A 17,758-nucleotide genomic window follows, 5' to 3' on the forward strand; every position below is an offset into this window, starting at 1 on the left:
AAAAACAGCACAATAATCCACAAGTACTCCACGTGACTCAGACCATCAGTTAACATCTTATGAAGTGAAAAGCTGCGTGTTTGTGAGCAAGTTATCTAATGCAAAATTTCTCCAAATTCTGTTCTGATCAAGAAACAAACTCACATCTTGGATGGCCTGAAAGTGAGAACATTTTCGTTATATTTCCATTTTTGGGTGAACTATTCCTTTAAGCACTTACACTAAGCAACTGGTTCTTCTCTCTCTCAGCAGCATTGCGAGCACTTTCCTGCTGGACTCGGTGTTTCTCCTTGAGTTCTTCTAAGGATTCTGCTTGGCTTTCTTTCAGACAGGCCGTTTCCTCCTCGTATTTGGCCCTGATTCGCGCCAGCTCCATCTCATAGTTCTGCTTTTCCTCACAAAGCGACTGCCAAAACAACACAGCTTCATTTACACTTCGTCAAATCTTGATGCCTTGTTTTGAATACCATGATAATTGTTTCCAATTAGCAGTGACCGATCACAAAATGCTATTTAGCAAGAGTTTGTGTACACCACATTTGCCATGTATGAGTCTATAGTCCCAGTCCCAAGGATATAACCAAATATTCAAGATTGGTGTGGGGGGCTAAATGTAAAAATCAAATAATCGGTCTATAGAAAACCCATACTTATTATCATGCAATAAAATGAATAATGGAGGGAATGTGTCCCTCTGGATGTCTTTGGTGTTTCATCAATGTAGCCTATCATGGCATGGAACTCTATAATTACTGTGATTATTGATTGAATGTACTGTTATTGTTATGTAATGTTTTTTTTTCTGTTGATGCTGTAACACCTTAATTTCCTTTGGCGATCAATATAAGATGTTAGGACATTTAAGGACATTTGATCACAATTACAGTAATATTGTGAAATAGTGTTACAATTTACAATAATGTTTTCTATTTTAATATATTTTATAAAAAAAAAAAAGAGTTTTTTTTCCAGTGATGGCAAAGCTGAATTTTCAGCATCATTATTCCAGTCTTCATTGCCACATGATCCTACAGAAATCATTCTAATATGCTGATTTGGTGCTCAAGAAACATTTCTTATTATTATCAGTGTCCAAAACAGTTGTGCTGTTTAATATTTTTGTGGAAATGGTGATAATTTTTTTCAGGATTCTCTGGATTCAGGAAAAATCAGAAGAACAGCATTTATGTAATAAAACTATTACTTACTAACTGCAAACTTTTGAACAGTGGCAACACTTTCTGCAACACTTGCTAAATCAATAATTGCTTCCAAACAGGTTTTTAGTCCTGCCTCCCATCTGCCTATTTTAAGAAAAAAGAAGAGGTGAAAACTGATTGACCTTCTCCAAGTTGAGGATCTTCTGATGCTGTTGTTCTTCCACTGTTTGAATCTGTTTCTGAAGTCTTTCTCTCTCCTCCTCCAGCTGTAGGATCTTCTCCTTCAGGCGGTTCTGCTCGGAGCCCAGATCCCTGATAGTGGCCTCGTGGCTCATTTGGGTTGCTTGAAGAGAGCCTATCTGACCTGTTAATTAAATACATGGATGTTTTGTTAGATTAACGCGTCCTCAAAAAATAAATATGATATATTATTTGTGAACATGAAGGAGTCAATCGCAAACACAAAAACCATGTAGAATTGAGTGTAAATTCAGGCACAACAGAGTTAAATTCATCTCTGCCAAGCTATCACAAAACTGTAACCTCTCTAAAAAAAACCTCTCACACTGCAGTTGAGTGATTCAGTGTCATACGCTGAAAAAAATGTAATTTGGTCATGACATTATTCTCACTGGCTTTGTGAAGGATTTCATTGGCCTGCTGCTGAACTCGATCTCTGCTTCCCTCCAGCTCATATTCCGTATCTTTCAGCTGCATCACCCAAATCTCTCCATCCTGTATGGCCTCTTCCAGCTGCTTGTGTAACTCCTGTAAATGGGGAAAAAAATTGCTTTTTTGAGATGCATTATTATTTTTAGAAAGCATCAAAACTTACAAACTCATCTCAATGATCTTTACTTCATTTCATTATTTATTGTAAATTGTAAGTACCTAAGACATTTTGTGTTTCTTCGGCTATGGCTTATTTTGGAACTATTTACTCTAAACACAGTTTTTACACTTATACACTGATGCAATTTGCCCATGAACAAAGTACATACATGCATTACACGAGAATTCTGTCAGAATTGTGAACTATCACAAATATTTTCATAACTGCCTAATTTCCAACACATCTCAGACTATGTACTGTGATCAAAAGCATTCTGTAATGGAAATCACATTGTAAACATATCAAAATACATAAACCGCCTCTTTTGTCTTACTAACACTAATAGCTAGAATTTTATGTATTCCAAATAAACACAGTTAAATATTAATTTCACACTTTTTGTGAAATTGTAGTTTGAAAATTCACAATATCTTTTTATTTTATCCGTCACATTTTCGTATTTTGTCTCATGACATTTCTTCTTCTTGTAGACAAGGGCACTTTTGATAAAAAATACTAATAATTTGCTGAAATTTCATCTTTGCCATCACAGGAATAAACTGCATTTTAAAATATAAAACTTTTTTAAAATTGCAATAATATTTCAAAATATTAAAATTTTTACTGTATTTTTAATTAAATAAATGAAGCCCTTGGTGAGTAAAATGATTTCTTTCAAAACCATAAAAGAATCTTACCGACCACAAACTTTTGAATGGTAGTGTACATTGAAATGGTTCACTTTGCTTATTGTTTAGATTATAGATATTAAAAATGTTTAATACTTATGAAAGATTTCCATATTAAGATTGAAATTCTATGTCTGGGAAAAGGGTAAAACAATAAAAACTACAATAAAAGGTATATTAAAAGTAATAAAAATTAAATTATGTAGACATTTCCAAGACATTTTCAATATGACTGTTACATAACAGAAATAAAAAAGTTCTGACAGTTTTAATAATCAACCTAATAAAAGTGTCTAGAGTTAAAGCAACACCCTTCAATGAATCTCCATGTACTGAAAATGTTCAAATCATTACCTTAATTGTGACTTCTGCATTGTTAAGAGATGCCTGCAGTCTGTTGGTCTTGTCCCTGCTTTCTCGTGCCTCGTCCTGAGCTCTGTGGAGTTCAGCACGGAGTTTACAAAGGGTCCTCTGAAGCGCCGACTCCTGCGCCTGAAACTCCTTCCTCAGTTCCACCTCCGTCCTCCTCCAGGCCAATAAGTTCTCTGTGGTGAGCTGCTGTGTTCGTCTCATGGCCTCCAGCTCGCGTTCATAGAACCCTTGAGCCTTGCTCAGCTTGGCCTCATATTCCTCCACCAGCCTGACTTTGCTCTGCGTCAGCTCCTCCACGCGCTCCATGAGTGACTCCAGCTCCGTACGGTGCAGCTCAGCCAGTTTCTCCTGTTCCACGCTGGAAGACGCACTCTGGTTCTGCTGGCTTTCCAGTAGCTCCTGGACTTCTTGCCGGTGGACCGACTTGAGCTCCTCCAATGCCCGCCATTTCTCCTGTTCAAACTGGGCTTGCACCTGACTGAAGGAGCGCAGCTTCTCTTCGAACTCGTGCCGCATCTCCTCCACTTCACGGGACATGGACACCACACGTTGTGTGTGCTGGGCCTCTGTGCACAGCTGTGTGTCCTCCACGCGCTGCCGGTACATCTCGAACTCGGCCAGCGCTTGGCGCTTCATGTGTTCGTGCAGCTCCACAGATTCCTCCAGGGACTGCAGGCGCCGTTTCAGGTCAGCCTCATCCCCGATCTTGCTCTTGTAGTGAAGGATCTTCTCCCGAGCCTCTGTCAGGATGTGCTGAACCTCCTCATCGTGGACATCTTTCAGAGATTGGATGGCATCTTCGTGCTCGTCGTTTTTCGTGTTGAGGGCATAAATGACCTGTGAGAAACATGGATGATGAAGAATCAGTTTTTATACAGATGCAGAAAATTGGAAATGTGACATCATTTTTAGACAGCCTGTCTGTCTTTCATTTCATTCCCTCTAAATATCTGTGATTAAGTCAGCTGTCAGCACCCTTAAAATCTGTGATTATTTGATCAGTCTTCATGTTTACTGAAAACAGCAGCTGTAGTAAGATTTTGAAGATTATTTCATATAGAATAATCCACTTATGAGTCATTTTAAAACTTTAAGTCTTGGCAGATCCAATCACAAGGCAACACATGGCAGCAAGGTGTGGTAAACTGAAAAAATCATTCATCCAGTTAAAAAAATTTAGGGTCATGATTCACATCTATATTTTTTAACTTGAACCAATGAAAAATAAATAACTTGCCCTTAGGCAAGTGTATGGAGACCATGGTAATTTCTTCTGTGGAACAGACAAACACAAAAGATATTTAGAAAAATTTCTCAGTGTTTTATTTGTCCATACAATGAAAGCTGACCCCATTGACATCCATTGTATATAAAACAGTTGAAGCATTCATTAAAATATCTTCTATTGTGTTCCAGAGCGGACAAACAGGTTTGGAAGTACATGAGGGTGAGTACTGTAAATTATACTTTCCGCAGTTGATTAAGCACAAATAATTAACACAATTGTTTTGTATTACAAGTTTTTGGATATGTTATGTTTAAATATGCAAATAAGGTATTGTCTAATTCAATATGCACTGATTTGCATAGATTTGCAGAATAGAAATCTGAATACTGGATAAAGCCAAGTTCAAAATTCTTGTTTTATTTTGTAGATAGTGTTAAATACACAGGGTTTTTTTGGATATCTCTTTTTAACTCTCTATATATCAAAAAAATATAGTCACCAGCCATAAAAAATAAATTTTTAGGCATAAAATGTTAAATATACATCAGGTGAATGATATATGAATAAACCCCTGAGTAAAAACTGTAAATCAGAAAAAGCTGTCAACAGCTGTAAAAAAAAAAAATAATAATAATAATTTAGGTATAAAAGGTAAATTAAATATCACGTGAATGATATATAAACAAACCCCTCTGAACACCTTCAGAATGTACAGTAGACAGGAATAAAATTGGAAAATTTGCTGTATGTAAGTGCTGCTGAAGTGGAGATTTCCCAGTGCAAGAAAAAAATCATTTTGAGAAAATGGCATTGGTAACACTTTATTTAAAGGACCAGTTCTCACTATTAACTAGTTGCTTATTACGTAGTTATTAGCATGCATATTACTAGCATATTAGCTGTTTATTAGTACTTATTAAGCACATTTTAATGCCTTATTCTGCATGACCATATTTTAGATCCCTTAATCCTACCTAAACCTAACAGCAACCTAACTAACTATTAATAAGCAGCGAATTAGCAGTTTATCAAGGGAAAACTCTTAGTTAATAATGAATGTGTGCTCCCTGTTCTAAAGTGTAACCATTGTATTTGAAATCCATGGATGCAAACAGATTAAATATCATAAAATTAACACTTAAATGTTTATTTTGGATGTTTTCTTTCCACTAGCCCAAAAGAAGTCAAGTTATGGAAGCAAAATAACATAAAATCTCAATGCATGACAAAAAACAATGGTTTTGCCCATAGTGTCTTGCTTAAAGCCAAGCAATACTCCTCCAAGCCACGTGTGTCAATCTTGCACACCTCTATAACTGTCTGGTTTGGTTCAGCCAGTAAATCAGACATATAAGAAAACTGCAACGAAAGGAAAAAAGCAACATAAAAGGGAGGAAAAATCATTATGGATCTATCAGACCAAGGACACAACCTCTTTTCACCTCTGGCAGGCATCACAGAGCACTGGCAACCAAAACAGTTTCTTTCCACTGGCCCTTTTAATATAGTGAAATATTCTCTTAAGCATTATAAGGCAATAAAGATGTACATTATGCAAGCATATATTCATTTTATGCTGTTTCAATACACTATATCCACTTTGCACACCCTTGTACAAATATTTAAATGTGTATTTATTTTTAGACTAGAAGTTATGCATCTTCTTCTCTATGCATCTTTTTGCATACATAATATATATTTAGAGTGCTCAAAGCTCCTGTAAACCAAATCAAATTCCTTGTATTTCTATAAAACTCTTTCTGATCTGGACCAAACTCTTGATTTAATAAACAAGAGTCAGTATTAAAAATTTGCTTTTGGAGCCAAGAGTTTTTCCAGCCAAGCATTTCATAATCATCACTGTCTTTCGTTGTGCTTAAGAGTTGCACATCAAAGCAAGCCACCTTCACTTGCTGCTCTCGCGCTGCTGTTCTCCTTTTCATCTTTAATTGATTCCTTTCTGTCGCATCCATGTTATTAACAAACTGTAAGGACGCCCTATTCTGCACAACTGTAGTTATGCAAAGTAGCTCTACCTAGTCTAATTAGTGTATTAATACGGTCCATGCCAGTTTCAAACCCATGAAACTTGATTTTCCTGAACAAAGCTTTTATTAACATAACTTACCATATTGAAGAAATGGATTAAATGTGCATTTAAATACAATTATTTGGCTGGAGTCTGAGAAACCTCAAGGGTACTTTAATAGCTTGAAAACATACCATTTAATTATCATGTTTATACTCAATGACTTAAAGGCGTAATAGGTGACTGTCTTCAGAAACATTTTTTGTTATGCTGGTTGGAAGTCTCTTCACATCCTGATAGCAATCATTAAGTTAAGTGGTCTAAATGTATTTGAATTTATATATTGTGTGGAAGGCGTAGGACCATGAAATGCTCGTCCAATTAAAACGCTCGTTCAGAGTTTTTTAATTGGCTTTCCTATCTGCCTGTCAGTGTGTGTATCTGCATACCTCTGCGCACCCGGTTCGTGCAGACAGGATACGTCATCAGCTCGTTCATGCATGCTGTGCAGTCAGTTCATTGCTCCCTACTCCCAAAGCAGGGGTTTACTTCACTTCGGAACATGGGCTGGGATTAGGAACTGCTGATGTAGCATATTGTAGTAATGTTGTTTCTGGTATTTTGGTCTGTGAGCATAAATGAGTTCAGGGGGCGTGGCTTTGGACAGCAAATGCAGGGAGGGTGGGACTTTCGCTTTCAGTGCTATCAGGCTAAAGTTAGCATTTTCTAAGATCTCCTACTGCACTTTTAAGATAATCTTATGAGAACATATAAACACAATTTCAACTACATAACATGCTCCAAAATACTTTGCAGTACTTCATATGGGGTCTCATAAATAAATGCAATTTTCACATCTTCTGATTAGTGCACACTAGTGTTAGTTTGGTACAATTGAGATAGTATTGTAATTTTATTAATATTCTGAACAATTTTTTTAAAATATATTTTATGTTCTCATTTTAATTTTAGTTAAATTTTAGTAATTTTGTTGTGTTTTTGACGTTTTTATATATAGCAATATAGTTTTTATATTTAAATTTATTTCAATTAATATGTATTTTATTTGTGACCTTTTTATGGTTTACTATAATACTGTAGTATAATAACCTTAATAACCCTGGTGTACACAGTATTGTTTATTTCATTATACATATATATATATATATATATATATATATATATATATATATATACATACATACATTTTTTTTTTTTTTTTGCAATTTGTTTTTGTTGTGTTTAAACAGACCCCAGGCAGAAACACTACTGGAATACTAGAATGAATAAAGGTCACATTCCTGTGAAATGCATGCCTACTTTTTAGTAAAATCTTTAAAAAAAAATCTGTCTGTTGGATTTTGTTTACGTCGAAAGAGCATATTAAAAGCATCTGAAAGGGAAATTAAGAGGTTAAATATTGTTATTGTTTTCACACATCTAGGTCTGGGACACTAAACATAAAAACAGTGAATACGCAATCTAGAATCCAAAGCAAATATTGCTCTCGTGTTGGGCATAAATTACACAGCTAAATGAAATCAGAGGTAAAAACTAAGGCATATGCACTTTTAATAAATGTGAATGTGAATAAACTAGGCTGATTATTTTTGCATTAGAGTCTTGTTATGTAAGATGCCGTGCTGAATTATTTTTGCAGAAATTAATCACAGATTAAATGCATCTTGCAAACCTTGTCTGGGATTTTAAACAGATTTTTGCAAGAAAAAAAAGAACACTACGGTGCAAAAATTGCAATATGTAGGGCATCATCTCTATGGGGGATAAGGATTAAACATCATGCAGAATCCTGCTTACAGTGTATTCATATTAAAGTTGAGACTCTGTTATCAAAATACACGCAATGTGATATTACCTACCTTAGTGAGTTGTGCTATTTTTTTACTCATCTTCAGGTGCAGATCTTGAGTGTATTCCATAGTCAGCGCAGATTCGTAGAGTAAATGGCTGGATGTGGTGGATGGACTGGTGCCTGGTCCAGAAGCAGCAGCAGCAGCGGCGGGAGGATTGATGCCCGGAGCAGCGCTGTACGGCGGCTGCCAGCCCGTCCCCGTCGCCATCTTCAAGTACTGCCACGATCCCAAACTTCGCAAACAGGTTAAGGATGATCCTGCGCCATCAGTATACCTGTCATCCATATGAATTCATGTAAACCCATCATGCTCTTTCTCTATACGTGTCGAGCTACGACTGTTCACCTGAATCTCCACACAATCAATATTATTCTTAGCGTCTGATATTGTGACAGATGTGGTCGTTATTGGTTTACATCAGTCAGTGACCGAAGACAATGAACTAACTGAGCGCTAAAATGTAACATTCGAGCATCCTTCACATTCATGCACTGTGGCGGATGCGGCGCGAGGAGAGAGAGAGTTGTAAATGACGTCAGAGCAGTACGGTTTCCTCACACACTGCTTTTCTGCTGCAGATACGTGATGTAAATACAAACCACAAAACAAAGAGCAACGCGACCTAAGACACACCAACAAGTGTAGTTTGCTCATGTTAGGAGCGATACGTTGTTAGTTGTGTGTATATAGGCATTAATATAATACAATATATTTTATATTTGTATAATATAATTTAACATGTACATTAAGTCACTAAGCAGACGCTTTCATCTTACAAATGAGGACAATGCAAGCAATCAAAATCAACAAAAGAGCAATCATATGCAAGTGCTATAACAAGTCTCAGATTAACGCAGTACACGCAGTAATATAAATATAATATTCTGGTGTATAATATATATTTTGATATTTATTTGATTTTGTCGTTTTATATAAAATTATCTGGCTATATTATTATATGAAATATTAGGGTTTATATGGAGTATATTATCTTTATTTTTTTCAATATATTTTGATTAAAAGTATGTATCTAAACACGTTATATAAATTATTATATTAATTATTAATGTATTATTTCACACACACACACACACACACACACACACACACACACACACACACACACACACACACACACACACACACACACACACACTCAGAATGATCTGCAGACAGAATTGATTTATTAATGAAAACTCAAGTAACACACAATCCTTTTGTGCTTTTGATGAGTAATTACTGCCATCTACTGGTGTTTGAGTGATATGGCCATCTACTGATGTTTACTACAGCCAACCCATTTTAAATAAGGAAAAAAAAAATGTTTTTGTTTTTTCTGGGCTCTTAATATCTGTATGATATTCAGGAAATTATTACAAGACATTGCAAAAGATTTATCTAAAAGGTGTGGTGTGGGTCAACATTGTGCTTTCAGCAACACACCAAAGTCAACTGCTAATGCACACCTATAAAGGATCCTAGGGATATAAATTCTGAGCTCTGAAATCTTAGTTGCCTTTACAAAATGGCCTCCAAAATCACAAAGCATACATTATTATGTCTCAATATCCTGTGTGTAAACTCACAAAACCAAGTAACAGGAAACCACAAACATTATCATCAGAAGAAAGATGATATAATCTTCTCATCTTCCTTCTTGACGTTGATGGTCTCCAACCCTTCTACTTCTTATTTGGTCTGTCATTTTCATACAATGTTACAGCAGAAAAGCATGTTGGGACATGAATTAGGTGTGTCTTTCAGCACAAACAGCACATTGCTTAATAGTTTTATGTCTGGATGAGGAAAAATAAACATTCAGACTTCATGAGTAAATGTCAAAGCATAATTCTTACTGATATTTTGTAAGTTTTATGTCTGTTTTTAAGCTTAAATTTCATTATTAAAACATTATTTTCACTTCTATTTGTTGTGCTTTAGGAAACCAGGTTACTCATGAAGGACATGGGTAGGGAAACATTAACTTTATTCTCAAACCGAATGTTGACATATGACGTCACGTCGTGCTTTTTTTTTTTTCACCGTGTGAATGTGAATGATTGTGACACGCGCGTTAAAAGCTGCATAAACCCGCTTCCTCAATCACGCGAAAGCAGTTGAACACCTCAGAGGGAGCTGAGGTTACGTGTGCAGTCGCGGATTCATGAGGATTGAACGTGGGTTGACACATTTCTGATTTGAGGTAAACGCAGCGGTTTGGTGGCAGCTTACCTTGGGGAAAAGTTCTCGGCTGCTGGAAGGCGTTTGTTTTTATTGACCAGGATGAAACAATCAAAAAGTGCACTGGAAGTGATTGACTTGAGCTTTCTGTCTGCTGAGGAAGAGGCAGCCATCCGTCAAGTGCTTCTGAGGGATGAAGATTTAAAACGACTGGAGAGTGGACGAGTCAGGTAGGAAATGGTTGTTTGACCTTCACTGCGGTCTGCAGGACAGTTCATGTGGAGCTGGAGTGTACAAGTACGCATGCATACCACAGAAACACAAGCACTGATGATGCATTCCTGTTTTCCCCCATGAAAGTTTTAAGGAAGTTACTGGTTATTTATTTATTTAAAATAAATTTTAATTGAATTTATTTTTAATTTTATTTAATTTTAAAGTATTTTAATGTAATAATTTAAAACAAATTATATATGTATGTATTTATTTGAATGTTGGCATTTATGTATATCCAAACACGTTGATATTTGAGAAAAATACTACAGTTAAAATTGCTAAATTTGATCCAAAACTGTCAGCAGTGGTGTCATTTGGCACTTGGCATGGTGGCACATTAAAATTGTAAATATGTTGCTGCCACATTTCAGCTTGTTGTTATGATAAACCAAGTGTGAGCATCTGTTGACCCATATTTAGTGAAAATAACATGTGTTCTGCATTTGCTACAGTCGGCCTCTGAGAGTTAACTGTGCTTACATAAAAGGATAGTTCATCCAAAAATGTAAATTCTTTCATCATTTACTCCACCTCAGTTTGTTCCAAACCTATAATATAGTTTCTTTCTTCTGTTCAACTTAAAAGGTATTGACAGAAATTAATTTCGGGTGAACCCTGTTTGTGCTTTTTATGTCATATCAGGAAACTGAGGCAGTCCGTCCCTGACCTTACGCAGCTGAAGACCTTATCAGGTGAGTGGTTTGAAGAGCTCAAGGTCAAGCGATATGGACAGCAGACGGATGTCACAGCAGTGGTGAGGTCCTCCATGAGATGGAAGAAAACAGCAGGTATGCAGGAGTTCATGCCTTCCTTATTGAGCTCATGCTGTTATCTTTGAGTACATACACCACACCTGTCTGTCATTTCAAATTTCTTTTGTATTCTGACTGAGTCATATATACATATTACCCTTAGCTACTGTAACTGTGCAACTTGATTTCACTGTTAAGTGAATATGAACTACTTTGCATCTAGGTTTGAATCAAGCAGTTTTGAATATGTCAGAACTGATTATATTCACCATTTCTTTTTAAACTCAGCTCATAAACCCAACCCATTCCTGAATGATACACTGGATGAGAACAAAGCACATGGAAAGGAGGATCACGGCACACTTTCAAAGTAATGGCCTTTATTTTACTGCATTGACATGCCAACCAAATGAATTTTAGATTGATTTTCAACATGCACATTATTAGTATATAGATTAATCCAAGACAGACAATGAATGTCTGTGATGATATATATATTGTTTTCTGTCCACTGTAGACCGTCACCTGACCCTAGATTAATTCATCCAGCCTTTAGTAAAGAGGTTTGTCTCATTTTATATATTTTATTTTTCTGTGAATATTTAGAATGTAAGACCAGAATTTTATTTTTTACTTGATTTAATTTTTTATTATTTAATTTCATTTTATCTTTATTTATTTACAGACTTATCATCAATATACTGATAAGGACTTTAAGGATAGTGGTGAGTTTCATTCACATGAATTAACATGGATTTAATTTTTAATATAAATTAGTCAAACTTTTGAATGGTAGTTTATATTTGAAAAAACAAAACAACAACATCAACCAAAAAAAAAATTTGATTTGGTGATGTTTGGTCATACTTTTCAGTACAAATGATGTGTGTTTACAGAAACTTCATCTGTTCCGCAAATAGCTGGAAGAAAAGAAAAACTACGAGCAGAACTTGATGGCAACCGTGTCCTCAATGGCACTGACCCACAATGCAATTCACCAGAAGCACAACCCAAAGAGCTCTCTGGTGACCAAACAACAACTGTTTTTCCCTTCTTCAGTGCAGCTCAAGACACTAAACCTGAAAGAGGCACCACAAAACATGCAACAAATCCAGAGCCGAGGAGAAAAGTTTCACTCCCTCCAGCACTACGAAAAGAACAATCATTTGAAGAGAACTGGGTGAAGATCTCCCTCGAACCAAACACAGTGAAACCTGTGGATGATGAAAGCAATAGTGTTGGGCCTAATCAAAAAGAGGTAAAATTGCATGTTGAGAATACAGAGGCCTTAAAGAAGCAGGACACATCAAGTCCAAACACAGAGCCTCCATCTTTAAATTTCACGGATCAAACATCGTTTCAAATTGTATCTCAAGCTGAACCTATAGATGTTTACTTAGAAAGATGTTCATCAACTGAGTTTCAGAATCAACCACAGACTTCCTTAGTTTTCACGAGTGATGGGCCAGAATTGACTACACACTCAGATCACAAAGCTTCAGACAAGGTTAGCAAGTATACTAATGCATTCCAAGATAGTACATGCAGAGATCAGCAGTGTTCAGCTGAATATACGTTAAGAGAGTCTAAGAGCAATAAACTGGGTCCCTCAGACTCTGCTAATGAGCATGATAAGAGAAAGATGGTCTCCAGAGATATTCTTAATGATGAGGCAAGTTCAGACAGGAAGGGAGGTGAAGGCAAAAATGTAAGCGCTGGTTTACTTGCTGAGACTGATACAGATCAAGTAGTTGAGTGTGTAGCTGGTGAGGAACAAATCGATAAGCATTCTTCTGCAGAAAAAGCATCCCAAAGTCAGTCATTAAAATGGGGGATTGAAATAGATTCTCATGAATTTCCCTCTGACACTCTGCAGGGGAAAGATGCTTCCGGTGATTCTGGCAGTGACCGACCAGTGGAAATGGAAAAGAAAGCACCTAATAAAAATGAGCTGTTGCAGAATAAAACAGCTGATACAAGTGTAGTAGAAGATTCCAAAATGTCATCACCACCCTCAAAACCAAGTGTCAGTGACAAAACTGTGCAAAGATATCTTGATGCGCATGAAGAGAAAGAAAAAATAAAGATAAAGTCCTCAAATGATCAGAACTTACCAAAAGACACTAACAATAAGAGTCAAGATTTAGCAGAATTAAGCCAAGACTATCTTTCAATGACAGATGATGGGAAACTAGTGCACATTGGAAATGCTGGAGTACAAGTTAACACTAAAGATATTGACATAACTGTTGTTGAACCAATTCAACCTGCTAAACCTACAAATGAAGATGTTGCTGGACTGGGTGAAGGTTCTTCAAAGATAAAGGAAGAGGAGGATGATGCTGAAACCAAGCAGAGGACAGAATCAGGTATTCTACTAAGTGTTCTGACAAGAGCTCAAAAGGCAAGACCACCTGTCCTGCAGAAGATCACCGTTCAGGAGCCAAAGCAGGAGACTAGAGATGATACGGTTCCTACAATAGTCATTATGCCCTCTGAATCTCCAGGTCCAACAGAAATGAAAGGTAAATGAGAGGCTGATTCACCCTGTTAGCTTAAAGTTTGAAAATGGCGTATCTGATTTCTGAAGTGCCCTCAAGGCCTGATATTTGAGAGAGAGACACTCCCTGTATTGTGTGTCTGTTCACTTAAGCGGAGGTTTAACCTGTTAGATTTCTCCTGGTAGATGTACATGGATTTATATCTTATCTGAGCTTTATTCTTTGATTTCTTTAGGTCAAAAACATGGAGTGTCAGATCTAGAGGCTTTACTTAAGGGATCCACTTCTAAAACTCCTTCCAACACTGCAGATGCTTGGGAGGTGAGCTACTGTTCATCCTGCAAATATAATTTATACTGTTGCAGCCCTTGAAATATCATTTCATCATTCCTTTTATCATCCACTGCAGTGATGATCAGAGTAAGTTGCTTGACTGTCAAAAGTAACCTTATGTTTTGCTTTGCTGTTTTTGTTTATGTTGTCTTCTATGTTACAGGATGAAGGAGTTGATTCAGATGAGGATGATACTTCACTGTCCAGCTATGGGTCGGATCTCTCTAGCAGAAAAGGCTATTCGGCTAGCGCATTGTCTCTTACTGATGTGAGCTGGACCTTTTTATTTTTAAAGATGTTTAAAGGCCGGTTTGCCATTGCTTGTCTGAACTTGTCAGTTATCTGATAAACAGTTTATTATAAGTAATTCCGGCCTTATAATAAATTTATGGTTGAGCCATAATTGACCTGTTTGGGAGGCACCATAAAGCAGTAGCAGTTAAAGTAAATCAGAGAATGAATCTGGATATTAAGCTTCTGAAATTAATCTAAACATCTAAAAATTAGCCCTTAAGTGGTGTAAAATATCTGCATTACATAATGTCGTTGAATGTTGTTATTTTTTGCTGTCTAGCACGTGCTTAGACACATAAAGGCCGTTGTGCTCCAGTGGGGTGCAGGTTCAAGTACAGACTGCGTCATTTCCCAATCCCATATACCCCTCTCTCTCTCCCACCCTTTCCTGTCATCATTCACTTCCCTATCCAAGTACAAGGCAATACAAGTCCACAATTAAAAAAAGATGGTGTTCCAGAGATTTATCTTGCTCTTTTTTTTTTTTCCCCCCATACGCACCGGTAGTTTGCTGAGTGTGTACAGCGACGCAGGGGATTTTGGGAATGTTGAAGTGCAGGGCTCTGTGGAGTTTGCAGTAATGTACAGCCCTGTTGGAGAGCTCATTATCATGATTGAACAGTGCCAGGATCTGGCCATAGCTAATCCACGTAAACAACGCACTGACCCGTGAGTTCTCAACCTAAAAATAATCTATCCATCTATCTATCCATCTATCCATCTATCTATCTATCTATCTATCTATCTATCTATCTATCTATCTATCTATCTATCTATCTGACTATTTGACTTTCTGCATATCTATCTATCTATCTTCAGTTATGTGAAGACCTACCTTTATCCAGACAAGTCACGTCGCAGCAAAAGGAAAACTTCCATTAAGAAACGGACCGTGAATCCAGTTTATGTTGAATCTCTGAGAGTATGTTTCTCTCTGTGACACTAAAATACAATATCGTATTTATATTTAATATAACCTTGCATTTTATCTGTACTGTAACTCTCTAATTAGTACAAAGTGAAGCGTGAAGAGCTGCCGGATAAGACTCTGAATCTGTCCGTGTGGCACAATGACTCCAGGGGCCGAAATGTGTTCCTGGGGCAGGTTGAGATCAGGTTTAAGACCTGGGACTGGGGACATGAGGCCCTCACATGGTACAACCTACAGCCAAAGGTACACTGCCTAAAATTATTGTGTGATTAGATGAAAAAACATACTTTTAAATGATTTTGTGTTTTGGAACAGAGCCTGTAGGTTCTTTCATATAAAGTAATATCTCAGTTCTACCTAGTTCTCTGTTGTAACAGTATATTATATATTCTTTTGATTATAGACCTCCGAAAATCAAGAATCTCAAGAGTCTAATGGATTGTTATCAGTTTCACTGAAATATGTTCCTCCGGTGTCTGGTACAGTTTCAAATATTGATGTTGTGTCTGTGTATTTCATATCATTTTGTAAACCTAAGTATAAACATGCAGCTCTTGACAAACAAGCTGTATTTGCTCTAAAACATGTCATTTGATTTCAGGTGGGTCGAAGAACAGCACTGGGGAGATTCATGTGTGGCTGCGGGAGGCAAAAGAATTACGTCGCCTGAAGCCTCAGGGAGTCGATTCTTTTGTTAAGTGGTGAGGGTGTGCCTGTCATCTGTTACGGACATCACTTTCAAAGCAGCTATAGCCATTGTTTTCTCCCTCTCTCACGCTTCCTCATTGTCATGTTTGAAGTGTCATGTTTTTTTTCTGTTTTTTTTTTGTTAACTATCAAAATGACACGAGAAGAAAGGAAATAACCCAGATGACCCATTTCATTCATTTTGTTTGGTTTAGAGGACAAAAGTAAATACGGAACTAACTTCACCGTAACTCATTTTACACATGGTCACACCAAATGTTTTAATACAGTGTTGTTGTTTTTTTCTTATTTCACTCCTGAATCAAAAGAAGGGATAAAAAGAAATGTAATTGTGTGTCAGGAATTATCATTACTGTAATGCCTCCACCAGTTGTTTTAAGTAAAACTTATTTTGAGATTACATTATAAAAATAATGTATTTTTTATGTTGCTGTCAAATCAATTAATCATGAATTATGAGTTTACATAATATATGCGTGTGTACTCTGTATATATGTACTGCATATATAAATACACACATACAGTACATGTATATATTTAGGAAATATATTTAATATACATTTATTTATGTTATAAATCTATAAATTTATGTTATAAATTTAAAAAAATTTAACTGTTAAAAAAAAAAAAAAAATTTTTTATTTCTTTAGTTTGATTTTGGGGTGAATTATGACCTGGACATAATCTTTACAGGTGAGATTCACTAATTATTATTTTTTTGTTTCTTAGCTACATTTTACCAGATACCAGAAAGAAAAGCCGCCAGAAGACTCGCGTTATAAAAAAGACTCAGGACCCTGTGTATAACCATGCCATGGTGTATGATGGGTTTAAAACTGGGGAAGTCAGTGAGGCCTGCTGCGAATTGACTGTTTGGGATCACAACACACTCGCCAATCAGTTTCTGGGAGGCCTGCGTCTCAGTCTCGGAACAGGTAACAAAATCTTTTCTTCATTGCAGCTGTATTTTGTACCTAATCTATATTTAACCTGATTTTTGTGTTACTCCTGATCTAAAAGATGATGGAAGGTTTCTCGAAGCTATTCCTTTAACAGTGTCTCTCTTCACTTGCAGGACAGAGCTATGGCAAAAAAGTTGATTGGATGGATTCGATGGATGAGGAAATTCAAATATGGAAAAGAATGCTGGCCAATCCAAACAGCTGGGTTGAAGGAGAGCTTCCCCTGAGGTCCTCCATGACTCCAAGGAAATTAACCTCCTGAAGTTGTGGTCATGAATGTTTAGTTGCGAAAGAAAAACAATTGTTGGTTCCAAAAACTAACCAAGCATTTTCAGTTACCAGATCAGTTTCTTAATTTCAGCCCTTCTCTCAACAAAAAAATATTTTTCTGCAACTTATAAAGAGTATATGAAATATGTTGAGAACATAGTTTGAACATCAGATATGCCTATTTGCTGTTAAAAGTATATGTAGTCAATCATGCTTAATCATATTAAATAACTTATCCATACATAAATTGATATGTGTTAAGATATGTGATTACAGTGATTCATTCCAAAATAAAAAAGTTAAAGAAAACATTGATGTTTTGATTGTTAATTAAAAAAAAAAAGCATTCAGATTTGTGTGTGTGTG

At 36.4% G+C, this 17,758-nt stretch overlaps 2 protein-coding genes across 5 annotated transcripts in view; one reads left to right on the forward strand and one right to left on the reverse strand.

Moving 5' to 3' along the window:
- fam184aa (family with sequence similarity 184 member Aa) overlaps nucleotides 1-8,719 on the reverse strand; it is a 30,352-nt gene extending 21,633 nt beyond the window's left edge. The window contains exons 1-5 of one of the 2 annotated variants that reach the window (XM_042741954.1): nucleotides 8,191-8,719; nucleotides 3,036-3,890; nucleotides 1,793-1,928; nucleotides 1,343-1,524; nucleotides 221-406 (exon numbers count right to left, since the gene is read on the reverse strand). In XM_042741954.1, the coding sequence (XP_042597888.1) occupies nucleotides 221-406; nucleotides 1,343-1,524; nucleotides 1,793-1,928; nucleotides 3,036-3,890; nucleotides 8,191-8,469 (1,638 nt within the window). In that variant the 5' untranslated portion in view covers nucleotides 8,470-8,719. The remainder of the gene's footprint in view (nucleotides 1-220; nucleotides 407-1,342; nucleotides 1,525-1,792; nucleotides 1,929-3,035; nucleotides 3,891-8,190) is intronic. The other variant, XM_042741955.1, reaches the window with a different exon arrangement.
- Nucleotides 8,720-10,222: 1,503 nt separating this feature from the next.
- si:ch211-266g18.6 (synaptotagmin-like protein 1) lies at nucleotides 10,223-17,692 on the forward strand. 3 transcript variants are annotated; one of them, XM_042741958.1, is made up of 16 exons: nucleotides 10,224-10,595; nucleotides 11,284-11,429; nucleotides 11,682-11,763; nucleotides 11,911-11,956; nucleotides 12,079-12,118; nucleotides 12,290-12,651; nucleotides 13,270-13,918; nucleotides 14,130-14,215; nucleotides 14,391-14,495; nucleotides 15,018-15,190; nucleotides 15,341-15,443; nucleotides 15,534-15,695; nucleotides 15,856-15,931; nucleotides 16,054-16,153; nucleotides 16,890-17,095; nucleotides 17,236-17,692. In XM_042741958.1, the coding sequence occupies exons 1-16, from the start codon at nucleotides 10,468-10,470 to the stop codon at nucleotides 17,382-17,384; spliced, it is 2,613 nt and encodes an 870-aa protein (XP_042597892.1). In that variant the 5' UTR covers nucleotides 10,224-10,467; the 3' UTR covers nucleotides 17,385-17,692. The 3 variants fall into 3 exon arrangements, with proteins under 3 accessions (XP_042597890.1, XP_042597892.1, XP_042597891.1); XM_042741957.1 differs by having other exon boundaries at nucleotides 10,229-10,387; nucleotides 10,467-10,595; nucleotides 12,290-13,918; XM_042741956.1 differs by having other exon boundaries at nucleotides 10,223-10,595; nucleotides 12,290-13,918.
- Nucleotides 17,693-17,758: the final 66 nt, after the last annotated feature.

The sequence above is a fragment of the Cyprinus carpio genome, chromosome B17 (genome assembly GCF_018340385.1).
Source record: "Cyprinus carpio isolate SPL01 chromosome B17, ASM1834038v1, whole genome shotgun sequence".
Classification (NCBI taxonomy): Eukaryota; Metazoa; Chordata; class Actinopteri; order Cypriniformes; family Cyprinidae; genus Cyprinus; species Cyprinus carpio.